We start from the raw sequence: 21,170 nt of genomic DNA, 5'->3' as shown, positions 1-21,170 counted from the left end.
CTATACATCTTACTTTAAATGCTGTAGACGATAATGTCAGCCGGTCTGAGCCTTGAAACTCCATGGCTGATGTTCATGACTCATGTTCTTTTCTCCCATTTTTGTTTTTAAATCAAAGTAAAGACATGTATTTGTCCAAATGGGTCCGTTTTATTGGCATCCATTGGAACCACTTTCATTACAGAAATAAAACTACCCTACTGGTAGACTCCGGCTTGTACAATTTGGTTATGCAGAGAGAAATGCAGACTGCACAGCATGAGGATACAGTAGATTTAACTAAACTACAGTGGAACAAACTGGTGCCACGTCTTTCCTCGCTTCCAGTGGCTGCAGGGGCATTTGTATCGTTTCACACAGCCTTAGTTGACTACAGAGGTCAAGAATGTGCTTGGGAGGCCCACCATTGACTGCATGGGGAAATAAAAAATGCACACACACATACACAAACTTTGGTTTAGCAAACACTCCTGATATTCTGATATCAAAAACCTCTCTTTGTTTTATTGTGCATGTTAAATTGCTCCATGCACAGCACTTTGTATGCAGCGATGGCTGTTTGAAAGTGCTCTATAAATACTGTTGACTTGACAAGTTGAAATTAAAAATGAGCTAGGTATAATAAACCAAAATAAGCTACTTCTCTCTAGCTGACCTTAAATGTCGGGAACGCATGCCTACTCCACAGTGGCTGTTTTTTGATGTCTGGACATACAAGTGGGACTTGGGCAATACTTGGAAAGAGGATTATTCTATTCTTAAGCAGGTGACAAGGACTTGCTCCAGTCATTCATTTGCACATGATGGTTTTATTTCCATTGGTTGTGACTCTGTAGAGAGAACTCGAGGATACTTGATGGAAGCCACTGAGAATTTGGGTTTATTTAGACGGTTAAACTACCTTGTGTCTCTTCATCTGAATGACCAATTATTGCATACAATAAAATGAAGCACTGGTGGTGGTGAAATTCTGAAAAATGCCTCCTTGGAAATCAAGTCTGCCATGATGGCACTGTCTCTGTAATCTCCACCTGAACTATTTAAAACAAAACAAACAAAACAAAAAAAAAAACAATTAAACTAATCAATGGTACATTCTTGACAGCAGTGTAGTCACAAGCTCTCGGAAGGCCAATTGAACATACGCAAATCCGGGTAATATACAAGCACCACGAACGCCACACCGTAACTCCGGCCGACTTAACCCGGGCCTCTTTATTCACTTACATGTTATGGCATTACAAATAAAAATAATGATAAAAACAAACAGGAAAGAACTCATTCCAAGCTGGTGGCGTGGAAACTAAGTGGGAAAATCCAGGCTGACATAGTCTCTGTTTTTTCTGTGGGGCGCTGAGATTTCACAAAACCGGTTATTGTCCCGACGGCGATCCCACGATCATCCCACCCTTCTATTATCCTCCTGATACCTGTTGACCTCATCAAGGCCCCGGCAAGCAACACAGCCTGCAATGGTTATGCTGAAAGTGTGTGTTGGTAGGTTGGGTGCGGGAGGACACGAGGGGGTGTAGCTAGTCTGAGCCCCACCACTCAGTCGGTGGAGAAGAGGTCACCGGCCGAGGGGAGCGGGGCCAGACCGCCGGTCACGTTGGGAAGGAGGGAGAGGTCGGGCAGACTCTGGATGTGAGATTTGAGCTCCTTCCTCACCTGGGTCACCCTGGCCAGCTTCTGCTTGTATTCCTGCGCACAACAGCAGCGTTCAGGCAACTTCATTTCGCCACTTGTCCACGAGACTTGAAATCAGTCAGGATGAAATTGAAACTCAGACACAGGTTTCACACGAGGGGCCAAAAAACAACCCAAAAAACGATTTTTAAGTGGAAGGAAAATACTCCACTCGATGGGACAAGTAACTCCTGCATCCATTCATTTCATCTAGCTTCATGTCCGTGTTTTATCTTGTGTTGTTTTTATTATTTTACTCTACTGTTTTGTTACAGCTGCAGCTGTTGTAAAAGCGCTACCGTATTCTCCGCACTAAAAAGCGCACCAAAAAGCCTTCCGTTTTCTTCAAAGTTCATGGCGCACCTTAAAATTCGATACGCCTAGTGTATGGTCATTACGGTAATATTTAAACCCCAAAAGGCTCCTTGCTCGAGACACGCCGACAACGCAGTGTTCAAACCTAAGGCGATCGGTTACACAGTTGAACATGGAAATAGAGCAGCGGCAAAGAGTTCGACGTTAACGAGTCAATGTTATAACTTGCTGTTGGTTAAATGAACTATGTCACTGCTTTATAAATTTGTGTTTTTTGTTATTGTAAAGTGTCCTTGGGTGTCTTGAAAGGCGCTTATAAATAAAATGTATTATTATTATTATTATAAATAAGTGTTACTGACATTTGATCGTTCTGTTGGCGTTTCCTTGAGCATACCTCCACCTAGTGGATGCATTGTAGATTGCATCTTATAATGCGGTGCATCCAATATATGAAAAAAAAATACAAAATAGGGGACTCATTGAAGGTGCGCCTCATAATCCAGTGCGCCTTTTAGTGTGGAAAATACGGTATATAAATCAGGATGTATTGTATTGTATACAAAAAATAATCGCCGTATTCAACAAAACGGCCCCACCTTTCACACTGGGTAATTGTGAGCAAAGTTCCTGACCAGTATATTCATAATTACAGTGTACTTTTTGTTTGGTGGTGCGTTTTGAGATTTGAATGACGTAAAATAGGTGCGCGAGCGCAATGAAGGTTGGGAAACGCCAGTGTTAGTTGATTGTGTAGTTTGCCTTGCCTCGAGCTTCTTCTCCCTCTCCACAAGCGCCTCCTTCTGGCTGCCGATGTAGTCAGTCAGCATACGTGCCAGCTGCCTCCGGTCCTCCAGCTCTGCGGCCAAGCGGCCGTTGTATTCGGCCAGCAGAAGACACGCTTCGTCCACCGTCTTGGACAGTTTGTCTGCTGCCTCCTTGTCTACAGGGGGACATATGGGAGGACATGCATCTCATTTTGTGATTCATTCCAACTGTCTTTCAATTCATGTCATTGTTGTGATGGTGAAAATATGCACAGCCCCTGTTTTGCTTTTAAGTCCAATTAATTTTTTAAATTTTGTTTGTTTTTATTTAGAAGCGACAGTGTTCCTCGATAGATCGCCTTTCACCTTGATTAAAATGCAGTAAAACCTTTAAACAGTCTTGTATCATTGACATTCTTCTGGAGACTGGTTGTGACAGCTGGTTACATCACACATTTTTGAATAGAATAATTGTAATTGTTTTCCGAACAATGACCACCGAAGCATCCTGCAGCTTTGCGCGATAAATGGGGATTCACTGTATTGCAGTGTGCAATAGAGAAGAAAAACATATTCAGCTTACCGGTTATTTTTTCCAGTAGCGAGACATCTTGGACTTCCTGCGGCAACGAGGCAATTTTCTGTCGAACAGCGGCGTCCCCTGAGGCGGCATTCTCCAAATCCTGCAGTGCTTTCACTAGCTCCTCTGTCTGAGTGGATGTTACAAGAACATAAAACTAGACAGCAGGAGAGGAGGAAACTGTGAAACTCGCCATCTCTCATCGCGGGCATAAGGGTGTCTGTGTCTCCACCCGGTCAACCCACAACCCTAATTTTGGTCTTGAAGCATTCAATTTTCTCAAAAGTCAACAGTGAGCCCGATAACGCGATGCGCTTAATATATACAGATTGTAACTCTCTTTACAGCCCCATTGAGTTGTTTCCCTGTTAGTGTTCCTACGCCATCTAGTGGTGATTATTAGCAGGAATCAATTGCAACCTAAAAAGGTTCCGCACGACATTATTTGACTACTTTGTGAGCTCTGCGCAGCCATAATCCAACAAAGATAATACCAAAAGCTTCGTTAACTACTGACTAAACGAAGGAAGAAGGAGACAAGCAAGAGCTCTAAGGATATTCAGCCCCTTGCGGATGTGAGCCCACGAGGTTTGTGTGCCTTTTTGTTGAATCATTTGTCTTCATAGTTTTTGTCTTACAAGTATTATTTTGTCATGCTATTGGTATTTATATGTTTCATGTCTGTGTTTGTGACCGGTTCTCATTGTTACAACTGCAGCGAGTGTGAAGGCTCTATATAAAAATAGCTGTATTCGTCGACTTCACAGTGCAGAGGTACCGGGTTCGATTCCAGCTCCGGCCTCCCCGTGTGAGGTTTGCATGTTCTCCCCGGGCCTGCGTGGGTTTTCTCCGGATGCTCCAGTTTCCTCCCACGTTCCAAAAACATGCATGGCAGGATGATTGGACACACTAAATTGTGCCTAGGTGTGAGTGTGAGCGCGCATGGTTGTTCGTCTCTGTGTGCCCTGCGATTGGCTGGCAACCGGTTCAGGGTGTCCCCCGCCTACTGCCCGATGACGGCTGAGATAGGCTCCAACATCCCCCGCGACCCTAGTGAGGATTAAGCGGTTCGGAAAATGGATGGATAGATGGATGGATTCAATTGTATTCCCTTAAGCATAGCACCATCTAGTGGCTGCATAGCGCAACCGCAGCCACTATTGGAGCTTCTATTTAAACTTCCCCCCCCAACGAAGAGTTGCCTCCTCACCAGTTGATTAGCGGAGGCATCTGTATTGTGAGGAGAGCTGATGCTTCTGTAGTCATCATCCTCATCCTCCTCTTCCTCTTGGTGGATCTTCTGGTAGGTCCGTTTCACCGGTTTCTTTTCTTCTACTGTCAAAGACCACAGAAGAGTTATTCATCATTTCCACTGTTGGAATGTGCTTGTGGCGAGAAACCAGCATTTACAAAACCGGATCATATCATTTGTGTGTGTGTGCCATTTCATTAAACACATACAACAGGTTGGAATTGATGCCACAACAGACGGACAAGGACTTTATTTACAATTATTATTATTATTATGAGACAACCTGTAGGCTGAGGGCTGTTAGAGTCTTCTATGGCCAGGGTGAGCTGCTGAATAAAGTCACTTCTGTAGAGGTTGCGCTCTTTCCAGATGTTCAGGAGTCTCTCCATGTGTTTTTTGCAGCTCTCATCGACTTCACTGCAACACAACGGTAAAATTCAGTGGAAAAACAAACAGGAAAGATGAGACAAGTGTTCTAAGTGCACGGAGCATGAAAAGCTGTCGCACTATGACTTGGGAGACATTCTAGTTGTATGCGGTACATGCGTTTGAAGGTCGAAATGTTATTTCGACAACACCCTTCAAAAGAGGTGAATATCATGAAAATCACTGAGCAAAATGTGAAATTTAAAAAGGCAAAAATCCTATTACTCTGTTCTTGTCCGAATAGCTCTGGGCCTTTACAAACGCACAAAACCAATCATTCCCGTCATGACCGACATTTCGATTTCCAGAGTTTTACTCATCCCCTCGTACCTGGCAACATGAGAGCAGGCATCGATGAGGACCGTCTCAAAGTCTTTCGTGAATTCAGGTCCTTTCTTCTTGCTATTTTGGATGACATCGTTGGCCAGATAGAGGAACGTCAGCTTCCTGCTGGTTTTCGCTGCAAGACAAAAAAAAGTCACACTTGAAACCTGACAACAACATTGTCATAGCTTTACGGCATATATTTTACATCATAAAAATCTCATGGCACACCAATGACATTTCAAAGTCATCGTACAACATTAGCCTTAAAAACAAATGATTATGGATGATCCGATTAAAAAACAAAACACATGGCGAATACTATCGTCAACTTCTGGAATAAATTTAGTGGTGACATAAAGCTTGTCTCTTAGTCAGGGCATATTACTTGAACATACGTCCATGGATTACTGTACTATATTATTTATCACCGTAAAAGTACATTTGGGACTTGCCCTTTGACTGTTTATGCTAAATTTGTTTGATACAATTTTGTTAAGTCGTCATTTGAAAGATAGCTGGTGTGAGAGAAGAGGATGCACAAAACAGGGTTAGATGGAGGCAACTAAGGGAAAAGCCAAAAGGAAAAGAAGTAGTAGTCATTTGAAAGATTTTTTTTTTAAAACAGTACTGGAAAGTTGCAGTGCTGAGTAATGTTACTAAACTTTTAATGTTAATTTATCTTTATTTTAGCATCAGCATCCCAAACTGTTATATATAATAATGTGGTGTTGCTTGTTGTAATGCAGATCATTTATTACTGTATTTATTTAAATACTGTACATCAGGGGTCCCCAAACTACTACATTTGACCCGGCCCTCTAACCCTCCTGTTGTCCTCGGGTCAAAATGACCCGTCACTGTGTTAAAAATGCCCCAAAAAACCCCTAAATGATAATTTTTTAACTTGATTGTCCTAGATTGTCCCCAACTGCAGAAACATTGAAATGTTGTTTTTATTCACATTTCCATGGAAGCTGTTAAAAAAAAAAAGTATAAAGGTGGTCTTCGGGGCAAAATAACCCATGACGCAAATAGGGTTGAAATCAAGGTCACAAAGTTATTTACACACCATAGAATGTTTCAGTGTTTTAGTTGTGTCTCAGATCAATCTGTAGAACACGTGAACAAGACGGTAGCAGACATAAACAAGACAAGATAGGTGGCGTTCTCGTAGATGGCAGAACTCTTTTTTTTGTGGATTTCAAGGGGCTATAAAGAGAGAGAGTTGTTTAGTCATTATTTATTTCCTGTTTTTTTCTGTGAAGAACTCAGAGAGGGTTATTTAGTTATTATTTGTTTCATTAATAGTGTTATTATTTGTTTCCTGACTTTTTTTCTGTAAAGAACCTGGAAAGGGTTAATTGGTTATATGTGTGGTTTTCTGGGAAACAATACATTTTTTAAGCTCCCCTACGATCGTTGATGTTACAAACTGACAAGGGAAAAGTTATGTGGCCCTCACAGGAAAAAGTTTGGGGACCCCTGCTGTACATTATTGACGGTGATGGGGAGGGGCACAATTATTTCCCGCCCGGCTACTTATTACCCCAGTGTGAGGAACGTGCCAAAAATAATGCACATCCAATGAAAAAAAGTTAGAAAAGGTTTGATTAGTCGGCCTCACCTTTCTTCAGCTCTCTGTGCCACACTTTGACGATGAGGCCCGAGTGTTTGCGGTGGTGGATGATCCACAGAGATAAAGTCTGAACGCTCTGCTGCGAGCTGCTCAGCTCCGACAGCTTCTTCTCCAGCGCCGCCTCGGAAAACGACGACATGTCCGCGTGCTGGCGCGCGTCTCCTTGGGAGCAGCCTCACCACGACTCCGCTCTAAATTGATGGCGCTTCGAGCTGGTTGGAGGAAACCACTTGAGTCACTCTCATCAAAACTAAAGTTGCACTTCACGCAAGTAGACGGAAGATTAAAAACAACCCCCACTCTCCAAAAAAGGAGCGCCCGTCCGTTGCCCACTCAAGCAAAACTCTAATAGCGTTATACAAGCCGCTGAACTCCGTGAATGCTGTGAGGAGATAACAAACGTGCAGCTTTTGAGTTGGCTCAAGAGAAGCAGTTTGCTCAGTAGCTCAAGTGTTTGTTTACAGTCACAGCTAACACTTAGCCAGCGTCAGCTAAGTAGCCATCCGCATACTACGAGCTAGCCTGCGCTTTTGCCGGAGTTGAAATGCCGGAACTTTTGTAAATTCAGAGGTGAATACTTGTTCGGCACGAAAACGGGATTAATGAATTGGTAAACCTCAAAGCGGAGTGACTCGTAGGGTCGTTACCTTTAGCTGAACTAATCAGGAGGAATTATCAAAAAAATGGCAGCTTGCACTTACACTTCAACATTTGCGTCGCGGGCTAGTGACGTCACCAGTAATCGAACGCCTCTTTTTCATTTTTTTCTCTTTGTCTGCATTCATTCACAGTTTACTCTTTTTTTGTTTACTTTTACTATTTTATACTGGCGGAGATAGTCTACTCCTACTTTTGCCACCTGAAAATATATATATACTACAGTATTTTGAAATTCACATTTGTGCCTCGTGCCCTGAATACGTTTAAACTTTTATGTCCGAAACATGTTTTTAAAAATCACATTTTCTTTTATTTTTGTAGCACATCAGGTTTTTTGAGGCAGTTTAAATTTTGTTTCCTAATAATTAATTGTCTTACCTATAAAATTAGCATTTCTGACAAAAAATGTGTTGACTAGTATAATTTGTTTTACTCGTTAATTATTTTACATGACTTCTTATTTTGCATTATATTAATCACGTTGTGTCGCATCGTAAACGCTGTTATGATTCAATATTTTTGAAACAAATCAGAATAACAAAAATTCCTTCAGATTTGTTTTGGATCCTGCTTTTCTACCAAAACATCGATGAAGTCATAATGTAGTGTTTTCAAACTTTGCACATATGAAGTCATGATATGTTAAATGTAATTCTGTGACAGCTTGCTTCTTTCAAACACACTTCATAAAATCTTGTCATCACAAACATTTGCATGGCCATTTTCATTCTTGAGGTTGTGGTTGACAAAATACATTGTTTTGTTGTCGAAACCTAATAAATGTGGCTTGGATGCATGCGAGAGTCAAATTCTTGCCAATTCAACAGGCGCAACTGAAAAAATAAGTTTCAAATATCAGCCGCAGTGCAAACCACACACGCATTTTCATGATGGATGTTTCAAACGTTGATTAGGATGTTTAAGGCTAGTAAATCCAGGAAAAAAACCTTCTCATGCAGAATTAATGCAGGTTTTACTCACCAAGAGCTGGTGAAACGAGAAAATCAATAAATGTACCTTCAAAAACAACAATCGAGAGGGCCTTTTCCTCCGTTTACCGCATTTATGTGACATGTTAAGTACACTTCAAACATACAAATTAGACATGCAAATCCACGCTACTCACCCGAGAAAGATGCAAAAGTGATCCTATCATTTCAGTGCCTTAAACTCACACCTGGAAAACATCCCTATATACCTTGGCTTCCATGTGCAGAGTGGCACTTCCAAGTCGGCCTTTTTTTTGCATTTGACGTACGTTGATATGTGGGTGACACTTCGAGGTTTCTTCTTATGTTGCCTGCTGCTGCAGGTGACTGAAGGGAAACTGGACTTCATCTCCCGGGGAGAAGGACTACATCTTCAGGGAGATTTCTCCATTGCTGGACTCTTTCCTCTGCACGACACAAATGGCCCAAGTGCTGGTTTGCCCGCTCTGGGTCCATGCAACGAGTGAGTTGACTGAAATAACATCACTGCTCGTCTATGGGGAAAGCATGTGGGATAGTGCTCATTTTTGTGATTTTATTGACTGTCTGATGAATTTACTAAGCATGTTGCAGTAAAATGAGTTATGATTCATATAAAAATGTTTATTAAATATTAATAATAATACAAACTGGCTTTAAATATGCCATGTATCCCATAATTGAATAAACCTGTCCAGTTTACATGTGAAACACTCCAGAAACAAACACACACACACACACGTTCCCACGCGGGAAGAAGCTGAAGTACTTCGAGGAAACCCACGCAAGCATTAGGAGAACATGATTTGACCCTTGAACTTCTGAATAGGGCAGCCCGGTAGTCCAGTGGTTAGCACGTGGGCTTCACAGTGCAGAGGTACCGGGTTCGATTCCAGCTCCGGCCTCCCTGTGTGGAGTTTGCATGTTCTCCCCGGGCCTGCGTGGGTTTTCTCCGGGTGCTCCGGTTTCTTCCCACATTCCAAAAATATGCATGGCAGGCTGATTGAACACTCTAAATTGTCCCTCTGTGTGAGTGTGAGTGCGAATGGTTGTTCGTTTCTGTGTGCCCTGCGATTGGCTGGCAACCGATTCAGGGTGTCCCCCGCCTACTGCCCGAAGACAGCTGGGATAGGCTCCAGCACCCCCCGCGACCCTCGTGAGGATCAAGCGGCTCGGAAGATGAATGAATGAATGAATGTATGTATCTTTCAACTATAGAGGCCGCCACAACAAGCATGGCTTCCACATGATGCAAGCCATGCGTTTTGCGGTTGAAGAAATCAACAACAAGACTGGCGCACACCATCTCCTGCCAGGAGTCTCACTTGGCTACCGGTTGTACGACGTTTGCTCTGTTCCGGCCGGTGTGCTGGCCACCCTGGACATCCTGGCCGAACAGTACCGCGGCTCCGCTGCCAACACAGAACAAGCCCTTGCCAACATGACCGTGGCTGTCATCGGACCCGACAGCAGCAGCAAAACCTTTACTCCTGCCGCTCTACTGGGGGCCTACCTTGTGCCCCAGGTAATTCATATTAGCAGAACTGTTTGAAATGAATGGAAAGCCATTCCAGCTGCACCCCCCACCCCCCCCAAAAAAAACCATACCCATATTTTCCGCACTAAAAGGCATACCTAATAGCCTTCCATTTTCTTAAAAGCTCACAGCATGCCTTAAAATCCAATGCGCCTTGTGTATGGTCATTACGGTAATATTTCAACCCCAAAATGGCTCCTTGCTAGAGACAACGCAGAGTTCAAACGTAAGGTGATCTGTGACGCAGTTGAACACGGAAATAGAGCAGCGGCAAGAGAGTTCAACGTTAACGAGTTAATGTTATAACTTGCTGTTGGTTAAGTGAACTGCTTATTAAATAAGTTTTCCTGACATCTGATCGTTCTGTTGGTATTTCCTTGAGCGTTGCTCCATCTAGTGGATGCATTGTAGATTGCGTCTTATAATGCGGTGCGTCCAATTTATGAAAAAATTTATAGAATAGACCATTCATTGAAGGTGCGCCTCATAACCCCGTGCGCCTTTTAGTGTGGAAAAATACGGTACCAAAAAAAAACTTTGCCAAGTGTTTTATTATGGAATAATTAGAATCTTAATGTCATTGAATGCCTCAGTTCAATTGACATTGTGCTCCTCCTTCTGCTCTTTATCCCTCGCGTTAACGTTAACAGGCAAAATTAGCAGTTTCCATTTTCTTTCGCCTACTCTAAAAAGGATAAAAATTAATAAGATGTATCAACTGGTTTGGCCAGCTGACCGGCGCTTGGTGGCCAGCCAAAGGAGGGAATATGGCGCAGCATTTTTGGGTCACTGATTGAAAGCATGACATCCAAGTAAATAAATAAACACATCAATAAATACGGAAATAGCGGCCCGGTAGTCCAGTGGTTAGCACGTCGGCTTCACAGTGCAGAGGTACCGGGTTCGATTCCAGCTCCGGTCTCCCTGTGTGGAGTTTGCATGTTCTCCCCGGGCCTGCGTGGGTTTTCTCCGGGTGCTCCGGTTTCCTCCCACATTCCAAAAACATGCATGGCAGGCTGATTGGACACTCTAAATTGTCCCGAGGTGTGAGTGCGAATGGTTGTTTGTTTCTGTGTGCCCTGCGATTGGCTGGCAACCGATTCAGGGTGTCCCCCGCCTACTGCCTGAAGACAGCTGGGATAGGCTCCAGCACCCCCCGTGACCCTAGTGAGGATCAAGCGGCTCGGAAGATGAATGAATGAATGAATAAATACGGAAATAAATAAAGTAGATAAAAAAATGTTGACTTGGTCAACGTAGCTCCGATTCTGAAAAAGTGTGGTAAACCCTGACATCAAGACTCCTCAGTCCTGAATTTTATTCAGGACTAATATTGGTTGCTTTTCACAGAGGACAAAGCATCTATGCCTGCAAGTATGTTTATATTATCTGCCTGTATGTGTTGCTTCACCATTTGTGTTCAACTATCTGTTACTTAAAAGGTTACAACGCCGCCACATAGATGCCATTGGTTATGATGTTTGGTCGGACAGGAAACGTTTTCGGTCAGCCAAATGAATATACAAATGTTTACTTGCATCTCTGATTTAAAAAAAAAAAGTAACATTTTTTTGACCAGTATTACCAAAACATTCAATAGTTGGACATGTGCATTGACAAAGTTTAGGGAAGATGAAATTAAGTTACCCTTGAAAAGGTTTTGTGCACTTTCGGATCATCCTGAAACATAAAAGGCCAGCTCGTGAGTAGCATGTGTTCTCTTTACCGCAGATCTCTTATGAAGCATCAAACAAAAAGTTGAGCAACAAGTTCCTCTACCCATCCTTCTTCCGCACCATCCCCAGCGACAAGAATCAGGTGGAGGCAATCATCCAACTGCTGGTTCGTTTCAACTGGACCTGGATCGCTCTGTTGGGCAGCGACAACGATTACGGCCTGGATGGCATGCAGAGCCTGTCCCGGCGGGCCGCGGCGCACGGCATCTGCGTGGCCTACCAGGGAATCATCCCGGCTTACAGCAGCGAGACGGCCGACCTGATGAGGGGCATGGTAGCGGGCATACTGAGGGCAAAGGTCAACACCATCGTCCTCTTCTCCAGTAAGTCCAAACTCAGTGGCTTTTTCCCATTCGTTGTCGAGGCTAACGTGACCGGTAAGGTGTGGATTGGCACGGAGGATTGGTCGGCCGCCACGCGTGTCTCCGGAATCCCCGGGATCCACACCGTCGGAACTGTGCTGGGGGTGTTCATCAAGCACGCGGCCATAAGTGGCTTTTTGACATTTGAGAGAAGCGTCCTGGAAGCTTCGATGCGTCGCGGGGACGCCCAAGTGGGTTTGGGCGTCGCCGGCGGGGTTTGCCTGCACAGCACCGACCTGTTCAGCCTAGCCAGGAACAACTTCACTTTGGAGAAGTATGACATCACGTCGTCCTTTAACGTATACAAGGCTGTGTACGCGGTTGCCCATGCTCTCCATCGATTTCTTCAATGTGACACCGGACGGTGCCAAAAAAGGAGAGTGCATCCTTGGCAGGTCAGCTCTGTTGTTTTGTTTTTGACTAAGATGAAAAGCTGTGTCTGGAATCATTCAGTCATTCACTACTCACTAATTTTTTTATTATTTTTGGGCTGGGGGGGTGGGGTGGGGGGTCACCACTAATATCGGGGAAAACTTCTACTAAACTCTACACATTTCAACAGTACCGGATAGGGTTTGATGCATACCGTGTGTTCCGCACTAAAAGGCCCACCTAAAAAGCCTTCCATTTTCTTAAAAGCTCACAGTAAAATCCGATGCGTGTTGTGTATGGTCATTACGGTAATATTTCGACCCTCAAAATGGCTCCTTGCTAGAGACATGCTTACAACGCAGAGTTCAAACTTTAAAGCGATCGGTTTGGCAGTTGAACACGGAAATAGAGCAGCTGCAAGAGCAGCTTTCTTCAAAGTTCATGGCGCGCCTTAAAATCCGATGCGTGTTGTGTATGGTCATTACGGTAATATTTCGACCCTCAAAATGGCTCCTTGCTAGAGACATGCTTACAACGCAGAGTTCAAACTTTAAGGCGATCGTCTCGCAGTTGAACACGGAAATAGAGCAGCGGCAAGAGAGTTCAACGTGAACGAGTCAATGTTATAACTTGCTGTTGGTTAAGTGAACTGTGTCGCCGCTTTATTAAATAACTTAACTGACATCTGATCGTTCATTTGGGGTTTCCTTGAGCGTAGCTCCATCTAGTGGATGCATTGTAGATTGTGTGTTATAATGCGGTGCGTCCAATATATGGAAAAAAAAGACAAAATAGGCCATTCACTGAAGGTGCGCCTCATAATCCGGTGTGCCTTTTAGTGTGGAAAATACGGTAAACAAATGCTTGATTTTTGAAAAGGGAGAAAGGGCGAGCTTTCATCGGCAGTCCCTTCACCGAATGTTAAATGAATGAAATAAAATAAAATATGCGTGAAAAATGCGTTATCAGAATACAATCAAGTTAATGACACCCGTAGGCATGTGGTGGATGTCTATTACATTGCACAAATAAATACTGTGATACCCCAATCAGTGTCCACATCTTGTCTTGGTCAACAAGCCATTTGTGGGCATTGAATTTTAAATGACAACCATGGTCTTTTCTTCACAAACACTATTTGCTCTTAGCTCCTGCCTGTGCTGAGAGACACGAGATTCTCTCTGGAAAACACTTCTGTGTACTTTGATCCAAACGGCGACCCTCCCACTGGATATGATATAGTGACGTGGATTTGGAGGGGGACGGACTGGTCCCTTCGGGTGGTGGGCTCCTTTCAGCCAGATCCCCTTCAGCTTACACTCGATGAGGAGACCATCGAGTGGCACAGCACTGGGACGACATCCAGCTCAGTAAGCTTTAGCGTTGTACCTTTTTGATACTGGGGTGGTCAGGTACCCACCCTCAAGAGAACATTTTTCTGTGAAACAGTACCAGCAGTTATCTTGGAGTTGAATATGAACATTTTACACCAAAACTAACCCCTCCAATATTACTTGGCTGCGCAAGTGCCACCCTAATGACCATTATTAAAATGAAATCATGTCGTGGGCAAAGTGTTCAAGCTCGACGGCACCTAAACACCCCTGGATGTATTCAAATACTTCCTAAAGGTTAGCTAAATACTCTCAAATCTCATGAAATACTCCCTAAAGGTGACCTAAATACTACTGAATCTAAAAGGATTCTTCTACTGAAGTAATCCTAAAAGTTACCCTAATACTCTTAGTTACAAAATACTCTTTAAGTTACCCAATTACTTGGGGTGTGCATCTCTCCAATACAGGACGATTTAATATTTACCTCGCTACATGGGGTGCAATACGATCAAAGAACGGTGAAAGTGGAGCAATTAGCTTAGATTTGATTCGATGAGCACACATCTTTTATCGCCAAAGCAATTTTCCAATTAGAATCGAGTTTTGTTAGACCGCTATTAATTACTCTTAAAAGCTATGAAATACTCACTAAACATCACGTAAATACTCCTGCATTTATAAACCGCTCCCGCAAAAGTTACCTACTCTTAAAATCTAGACTAATCTATAATACAAAATGCTATTTTTCTTGATGAAAAATATTGTGGTGGTCGTCCTCAGGACGAGCTCATTCTGTGTTTGAATCGTCGTCGAAATGAACAAGCCCCTTCTGAAGGAGGAAACATGTATTTCAAAATATATTTGTTCGAGTTTTAAATAAAAGAAAAACGGATCAATCTGATTTGCAACGTATACAAGAGGTAAAACCATACTTTCTGGTTCGTGTGTCTTGTGTTGAGGTTCCCTTGTCCATTTGTTCTCCGCCATGCCCGAAGGGCCACCGGAAGTTGATGAGAGGGCAACACATCTGCTGTTTCAACTGCCAGGCCTGTCCTGCTGGCAGCTTCCTCAACATAACTGGTATAGATCTCAACGTTTGTTTGTTCGTTTATTTTTAATACCAATTATCCAGTCCAGTGTGACGAGACAACCACGAAGAAACCTACTGTTTTCTAACCACTGTTTTTATTTTATTTTGCGGGGGAACCACAAATTACGACAGCGGCATTGCTGTTTTTATATTGACCAGCAGGTAGCGCTAAAGACTAACACAATGACAAGCAACCTAGCCAACAGATGGGCCGAGTCATTCAGAGGTGAGGGGAGAAAAATACGCAAAATAGTCTCATCGCTATCACCCCGAGAAGGAAGTAGTATATCAAATGGATGAAAAGACCAAAAAAATTATACCCACACTACAAATGAAAAATACGAACAATAATGCTTTTCTGTTTTGGGCATGTACAATGTGACTTGAGCATTCCTAGATGAACCCAAATACACCCTAAAATGTAAATAATTACGTTTGAATGTACAGTAATCCCTCGTTTATCGCGGTTAATGGGGACCAGAAGCGCCCGCGATAAACGAAAATAAATGCTGCTACATTTATGAAATTTAAGGAAATACTCGTAAATCTATGAAACACTCCTTAAATTCTTAAATCTATTGAAATATTCCCTATCTAAATGTGACCTAAATCTACACAATCCCTAATTTAAGTTGTACTCTTAAAATACACAAATTACGCCCTGAAAGTTATCCAAATACTTATAAGGGTACAGAAATATGTCTGTAGAGTCTGGACTGCAAGAGGCTGCTTTGAAACACAATAGCAAGAAACGACAATCTACTTTGGAAAGTTACTTCCTCTAAGAACCATAGTTTGTAGCTGTAGTTTTTTTTCTCTTGCCTTATACATACTGTACATAGACTATTCAAATGCTTAAATTTATTTTGTGTACAATAAAGTTGCACGTACATTCCATCATTCATTACTCATTGTGTGTACATGACGCTACAGTATATTGTTGCATGTGAGCCACATTACTTCTGCATTATCATTACTGCATGCCACTTCAGAAATCAGACCACCCCGAAAATAAGACCACCTTGAGCAGTAACATAGGTGGTCTTATTTCTGAGGTTGCACTGTACTTTCTAATTTGAAGATTTAATTCATAGCACTCAAGGGATCCCGCATACCACCAGTGGTACTCAACTCATACCACACGTTGAGATTTCGGGACCTAAGAGATTGGGTGGATCTGTCCATGTGGACATCCATGACAGGAATCCTCGCTGATGTTAAATCTGCTCTTCCCAGAATCCACTCAGTGCCATCCGTGCCCACGCGAGCAGTGGGCTCCTGCTAGCAGCGAGCAGTGTCAGGACCGGAGGGTTCTGCTTCTGGCCTGGGACGCTCCCCTGGCCGTGGCGTTGCTTTTCTTCCTGGCTTGCTGCCTCCTTCTAACGTCCAGCTCGGCGGCCATCTTCCTGCTCCACCTCCACACTCCCGTGGCCAAGTCTGCCGGGGGACGCACCTGCCTGCTGATGCTGGCCGCCCTGACCGCCGCCGCCTTGAGCTCCCTGTGCCATTTCGGACCCCCGTCTCGCCTGTCCTGCATCCTCAAGCAGCCGTTGTTCACGTTCAGCTTCAGCGTGTGCCTGGCCTGCATCACCATGCGCTCCCTTCAGCTGGTCTGCATTTTCAAGCTGGCCTCCAAGTTGCCGCCAGCCTACGACAAGTGGGCCAAAAAACAAGGGCCCGAGGTGACCATTTTCATCGCGTCGGCCATCACTTTGCTCATTTCCGTGACCCGCGTGGCCCTCGACTCACCTGAGCCGTACCAGGATGTGGACTTCTACTAGGATAGTATTGTCCTGGAGTGCAGCGGCACCCTGTCGTTCGGTGCATGTGTAGAGCTGGCGTACATGTCGCTCCTCAGCGTGGTCTGCTTCTCCTTCAGCTACATGGGCAAAGATCTACCGGCCAACTACAACGAGGCCAAGTGCGTCACCTTCAGCCTCATGGTCTACCTCTTCTCCTGGATCAGCTTCTTCACCGTCTACCTCATCAGCAGAGGTCCTTTCACCATGGCCGCGCACGTCTTTGCCATACTCTTCAGCGTCCTGGCCGTCCTGGGGGGCTATTTCCTGCCCAAAATGTACATCATCGTACTGAGGCCACAAATGAACACCACCACTCATTTCCAGAACTGCATTCAGATGTACACCATGAACAAAGAGTGACCGCTAAATGGCGATTCTCTTGTATTTAGCTCACGAGTAGTGCTGGGATACAACAAAACGTGTACAAAGTACAAATACTTTGTGACTGTACATGGATTTTAAAAAATGACTTTTTGGCCTAAAATTCAAAATCATTTCAGTTGGAATTGTGTTTTTAATATAAATGCTTCATATTTACAGCAACAACGTGAGTTAGCACAACAAAGCAGGTGAGATGTTTGCTCCAAATCGTGTGTGTGTGTGTGTGTGTGTGTGTGTATAAATAAAAAGTTGGCATATTCTGCCCGTGCCTGTGTGTTTTTTTTTCTCCGGGTAGTACGGTTTCCTAACACATTCGAAAAAAATGCATGGAAGGTTAACCCGATCGCTCAAAATTGAGGGTGTACCCTCGCCTATTGCCCGCTGGAATGCCAAGGCGAAAAGGAAGAGCGGTACAATGGCCATTGAACTGAAGCAAATAATGTGGCAAAAACCTTCCAAATCAAACTTGTCAAAGTACCACTGTACTATCCATCCATTTATCCATTTTCTGATCTGCTGTTCCCCACAAGGGTCACAGGGGGTGCTGGAGCTGTCTTTGGTAGGTAGGGCGACACCTTGAACCGGTCGCCAGCCAATCGCAGGGCACACACAGACGAACGACCATATGCGCTCACACTCACACCTCGGGACAATTTTTGAGTGTTCCATTAACCTGCCATGCAAGTTTTTGGAATGTGGGAGGAATCCTGAGTACCCGGAGAAAACCCACACAGGCACGTGGAGAACATGCAACCTCCAGACAGGAAGGCTGGAGTGGGAGTCGAACCTTGGACCTCTGCACTGTGAGGTCAACGTGCCACAGTAACCAGTGCACCAGACGTCGCCAATGTAACATTCATTCATCATTCATCCATTCATCCATTCATTCATTCATTCATTCATTCATTCATTCATTCATTCATTCATTCATTCATTCATTCATTCATTCATTCATTCATTCATCTTCCGAGCCGCTTGATCCTCACTAGGGTCGCGGGGGGTGCTGGAGCCTATCCCAGCTGTCTTCGGGCAGTAGGCGGGGGACACCCTGAATCGGTTGCAAGCCAATCGCAGGGCACACAGAGACGAACAACCATTCGCGCTCACACTCACACCTAGGGACAATTTAGAGTGTTCAATCAGCCTGCCACGCATGTTTTTGGAATGTGGGAGGAAACCGGAGCACCCGGAGAAAACCCACGCAGGCACGTGGAGAACATGCAAACTCCTGCAGACAGCACTCACACTCACACCTCGGGACAATTTAGAGTGTTCAATCAGCCTGCCACGCATGTTTTTGGAATGTGGGAGGAAACCGGAGCACCCGGAGAAAACCCACGCAGGCCCGGGGAGAACATGCAAACTCCACACAGGGAGGCCGGAGCTGGAATCGAACCCGGTACCTCTGCACTGTGAAGCCGACGTGCTAACCACTGGACTACCGGGCCGCCAGCCAATGTAACATATACATCTTAAATAAGTTCAACACCACTTTCAAATCTTTTTTTTTTTTCTCGAATTATTCTTTTCAGCAGAGTTAATCAAAATGAGACATTTTCTATTTTTGGGGAGTCAAAAAACAAGCTGCTGGAAACCAAACTGCAACATCTTTTCAAAGAGATCATTTAACACTTTGAATAAAGGCACAATTGGCCTGTCTTCTTTCTCTCTCTGTCTCTCTCATACACACACGCACACACACACACACACATGCACGTATACACAACGCTGTTAGCTGGTGTTTGTGAGAGGAGATGAAAAGGTCCTTTGTGGCTGGGAGGTCAGCCCCATTGATGAGTAGACGTGTGAGTAGAGTCCAAGCGGGTCTTTCCCACAGTCTGCGCCGCGCTCATGACTTCGTGTGCTCGGTCAACAGGCAAAGTGTGCCTCCGATCAACAGGCGCCGCTTTTACTGGAGGCCACTAAAGTGCAGTTGGGACACACTGGAGCTCGACTTCTGCAGCTATTTTTTTTTTGAAGAGCAGCTGGCAACATTACTGTTCCGGTAACATCTGATCATGATCCTGTTTCGAAACAAATATGATGAATCGACAAAACGCAGCTATTTGCGAATGCGTCATTCATCCATCCATTGATTTTAATTTCAGTCGGGTTTTACACACTGGGCTGATCAGCAGCCAATCACAGCGCTTCATTCATCACATCAATTATCCAGGCATTATTTTTCCCTGGTGGCCTCCGACATGCATTCGATTCAGTCTTTAATTGTTGACAGACTCAGACTGGGATCTTCGACCTGTGTATGGGATTAGAGATAAGAGGAGCGGGCTGATAAATGGATGACAGCCTATCATTCTGTATCTAATTTAGATCCTTTATCTCCCCCTGGTCAGCCCAGCGTCTACTCTGCCCCACCTCGGAGTTATTGACGTGTCTCTCATTGTTACTCTGGGCCAACGCCCTGTGCGGTCACATGGGCAGGCGATGCATATCCAGAAGAAACACAAACAGGGTTTCGTTGTTCTTTGACAGGCCGAGATCTCAGAGAGGGACGTCAAAGTACGGTGACGGCATGTTGGAGCTTCATTCCAAAATGGGAATAAATAAACAGTTTGTTGCCCCTTCAAAAATCGACATACAACACCCCCCCGTAATGGCAACAAAAATGTTTTGCGCACCTCTTAAATTTGCCACGTCAACCAGATTGGTTTAGACTTTGGATTTTTAGAATGGGCAGATGGGATCTATGAAAGAATTCAAAATGTGGATGTAAAATATGTGTTAGTTTTAGTAGGAATTGATGTGCGATATTTCTGGGTAAAGTTTGGTTTTGCTTTGCTTTTACTTTTAATAATGAAGGTTGATTAAATTGCTGAATGTAAGATAAGATAAGATAAGATAAGATAAGATAAGATAAGATAAGATAAGATAAGTTAAGATATCTTTTATTTGTCCCACACTGGGGAAATTTGCAGCCTCCAGCAGCAAGAATGTAGGTAGATTTGTTCTTGATTTTACTGTTTGGTGCTTTCTACCGCCTTTATTACCGATTTGTCTTACTGTTTATTGTGCATGTTAAATCGCTCCATGTACAGCACTTTGTATGCAGCGATGGCTGTTTGAAAGTGCTCGAGAAATACTGTTGACTTGACTAGAAAGAAGAAAGAAGAAAAAAAAAAAAACAAACACCGTTCAATTAAGTGCAATATAAACACAAAATGGATAAATCGCAGTGCTATTTACAATTGTCTTTCACATCATTTAATTATTATTATTATGATGTATTTGTATTACTTTTATTGCTCTCAGAATATTAGTGCTCATGACTGTCCAGATATTGACCGATGTAATATTATGATATTACAATTGGTGGGCTTTTGTCTTAATTCAAATTGGATATGATTCATTCTGATTCATTCACTAAATGAGATCAGAAAATAAAATGTTAAATGAATGAGATTATTTGGAATCAATGAATCCTTGTTTTAGTAAGAAATAAGTAAGACACATTCAAATGACCAATTATAGGGAAACCCCCCCCAATAAGGGCGGCCCGGTAGTCCAGTGGTTAGCATGTCGGCTTCACAGTGCAGAGGTACCGGGTTCGATTCCAGCTCCGGCCTCCCTGTGTGGAGTTTGCATGTTCTCCCCGGGCCTGCGTGGGTTTTCTCCGGGTGCTCCGGTTTCCTCCCACATTCCAAAAGCATGCGTGGCAGGCTGATTGAACACTCTAAATTGTCCCTAGGTGTGAGTGTGAGTGCGAATGGTTGTTCGTTTCTGTGTGCCCTGCGATTGGCTGGCAACCGTTTCAGGGTGTCCCCAGCCTACTGCCCGGAGACAGCTGGGATAGGCTCCAGCACCCCCCGCGACCCTAGTGAGGATCAAGCGGCTCGGAAGATGAATGAATGAATGAATGAATGAATGAATGAACCCCCCAATAGAAATATTGCAAATTTCTTGGCTGTTGAAAAAAAT

At 43.9% G+C, this 21,170-nt stretch overlaps 2 protein-coding genes across 5 annotated transcripts; one reads left to right on the top strand and one right to left on the bottom strand.

Moving 5' to 3' along the window:
* Positions 1–130: 130 nt before the first annotated feature.
* Positions 131–7,724, bottom strand: rprd1b (regulation of nuclear pre-mRNA domain containing 1B). 4 transcript variants are annotated; one of them, XM_052059288.1, is made up of 8 exons: positions 7,637–7,724; positions 6,978–7,201; positions 5,357–5,486; positions 4,884–5,017; positions 4,559–4,683; positions 3,352–3,478; positions 2,769–2,944; positions 131–1,701 (listed from the first exon to the last, which is right to left on the bottom strand). In XM_052059288.1, the coding sequence occupies exons 2-8, from the start codon at positions 7,126–7,128 to the stop codon at positions 1,552–1,554; spliced, it is 993 nt and encodes a 330-aa protein (XP_051915248.1). In that variant the 5' UTR covers positions 7,129–7,201; positions 7,637–7,724; the 3' UTR covers positions 131–1,551. The 4 variants fall into 4 exon arrangements, with proteins under 4 accessions (XP_051915248.1, XP_051915250.1, XP_051915249.1 ...); XM_052059290.1 differs by having other exon boundaries at positions 7,691–7,709; XM_052059289.1 differs by having other exon boundaries at positions 6,978–7,713.
* Positions 7,725–8,783: 1,059 nt separating this feature from the next.
* Positions 8,784–17,498, top strand: LOC127596609 (taste receptor type 1 member 1). The gene is given in 6 exon segments (XM_052059343.1): positions 8,784–9,101; positions 9,836–10,142; positions 11,886–12,647; positions 13,773–13,994; positions 14,921–15,041; positions 16,288–17,498. Coding segments are annotated over 6 exon segments (2,526 nt in total). The 5' UTR covers positions 8,784–8,913; the 3' UTR covers positions 17,214–17,498.
* The last annotated feature ends 3,672 nt before the right edge of the window (positions 17,499–21,170 follow it).

This window comes from Hippocampus zosterae, chromosome 2 (assembly GCF_025434085.1).
Source record: "Hippocampus zosterae strain Florida chromosome 2, ASM2543408v3, whole genome shotgun sequence".
In the NCBI taxonomy this organism is placed as follows: Eukaryota; Metazoa; Chordata; class Actinopteri; order Syngnathiformes; family Syngnathidae; genus Hippocampus; species Hippocampus zosterae.
The sequence above is the reverse complement of the archived record's forward strand: the minus strand, read 5'-3'. Positions and strand labels throughout refer to the sequence as shown.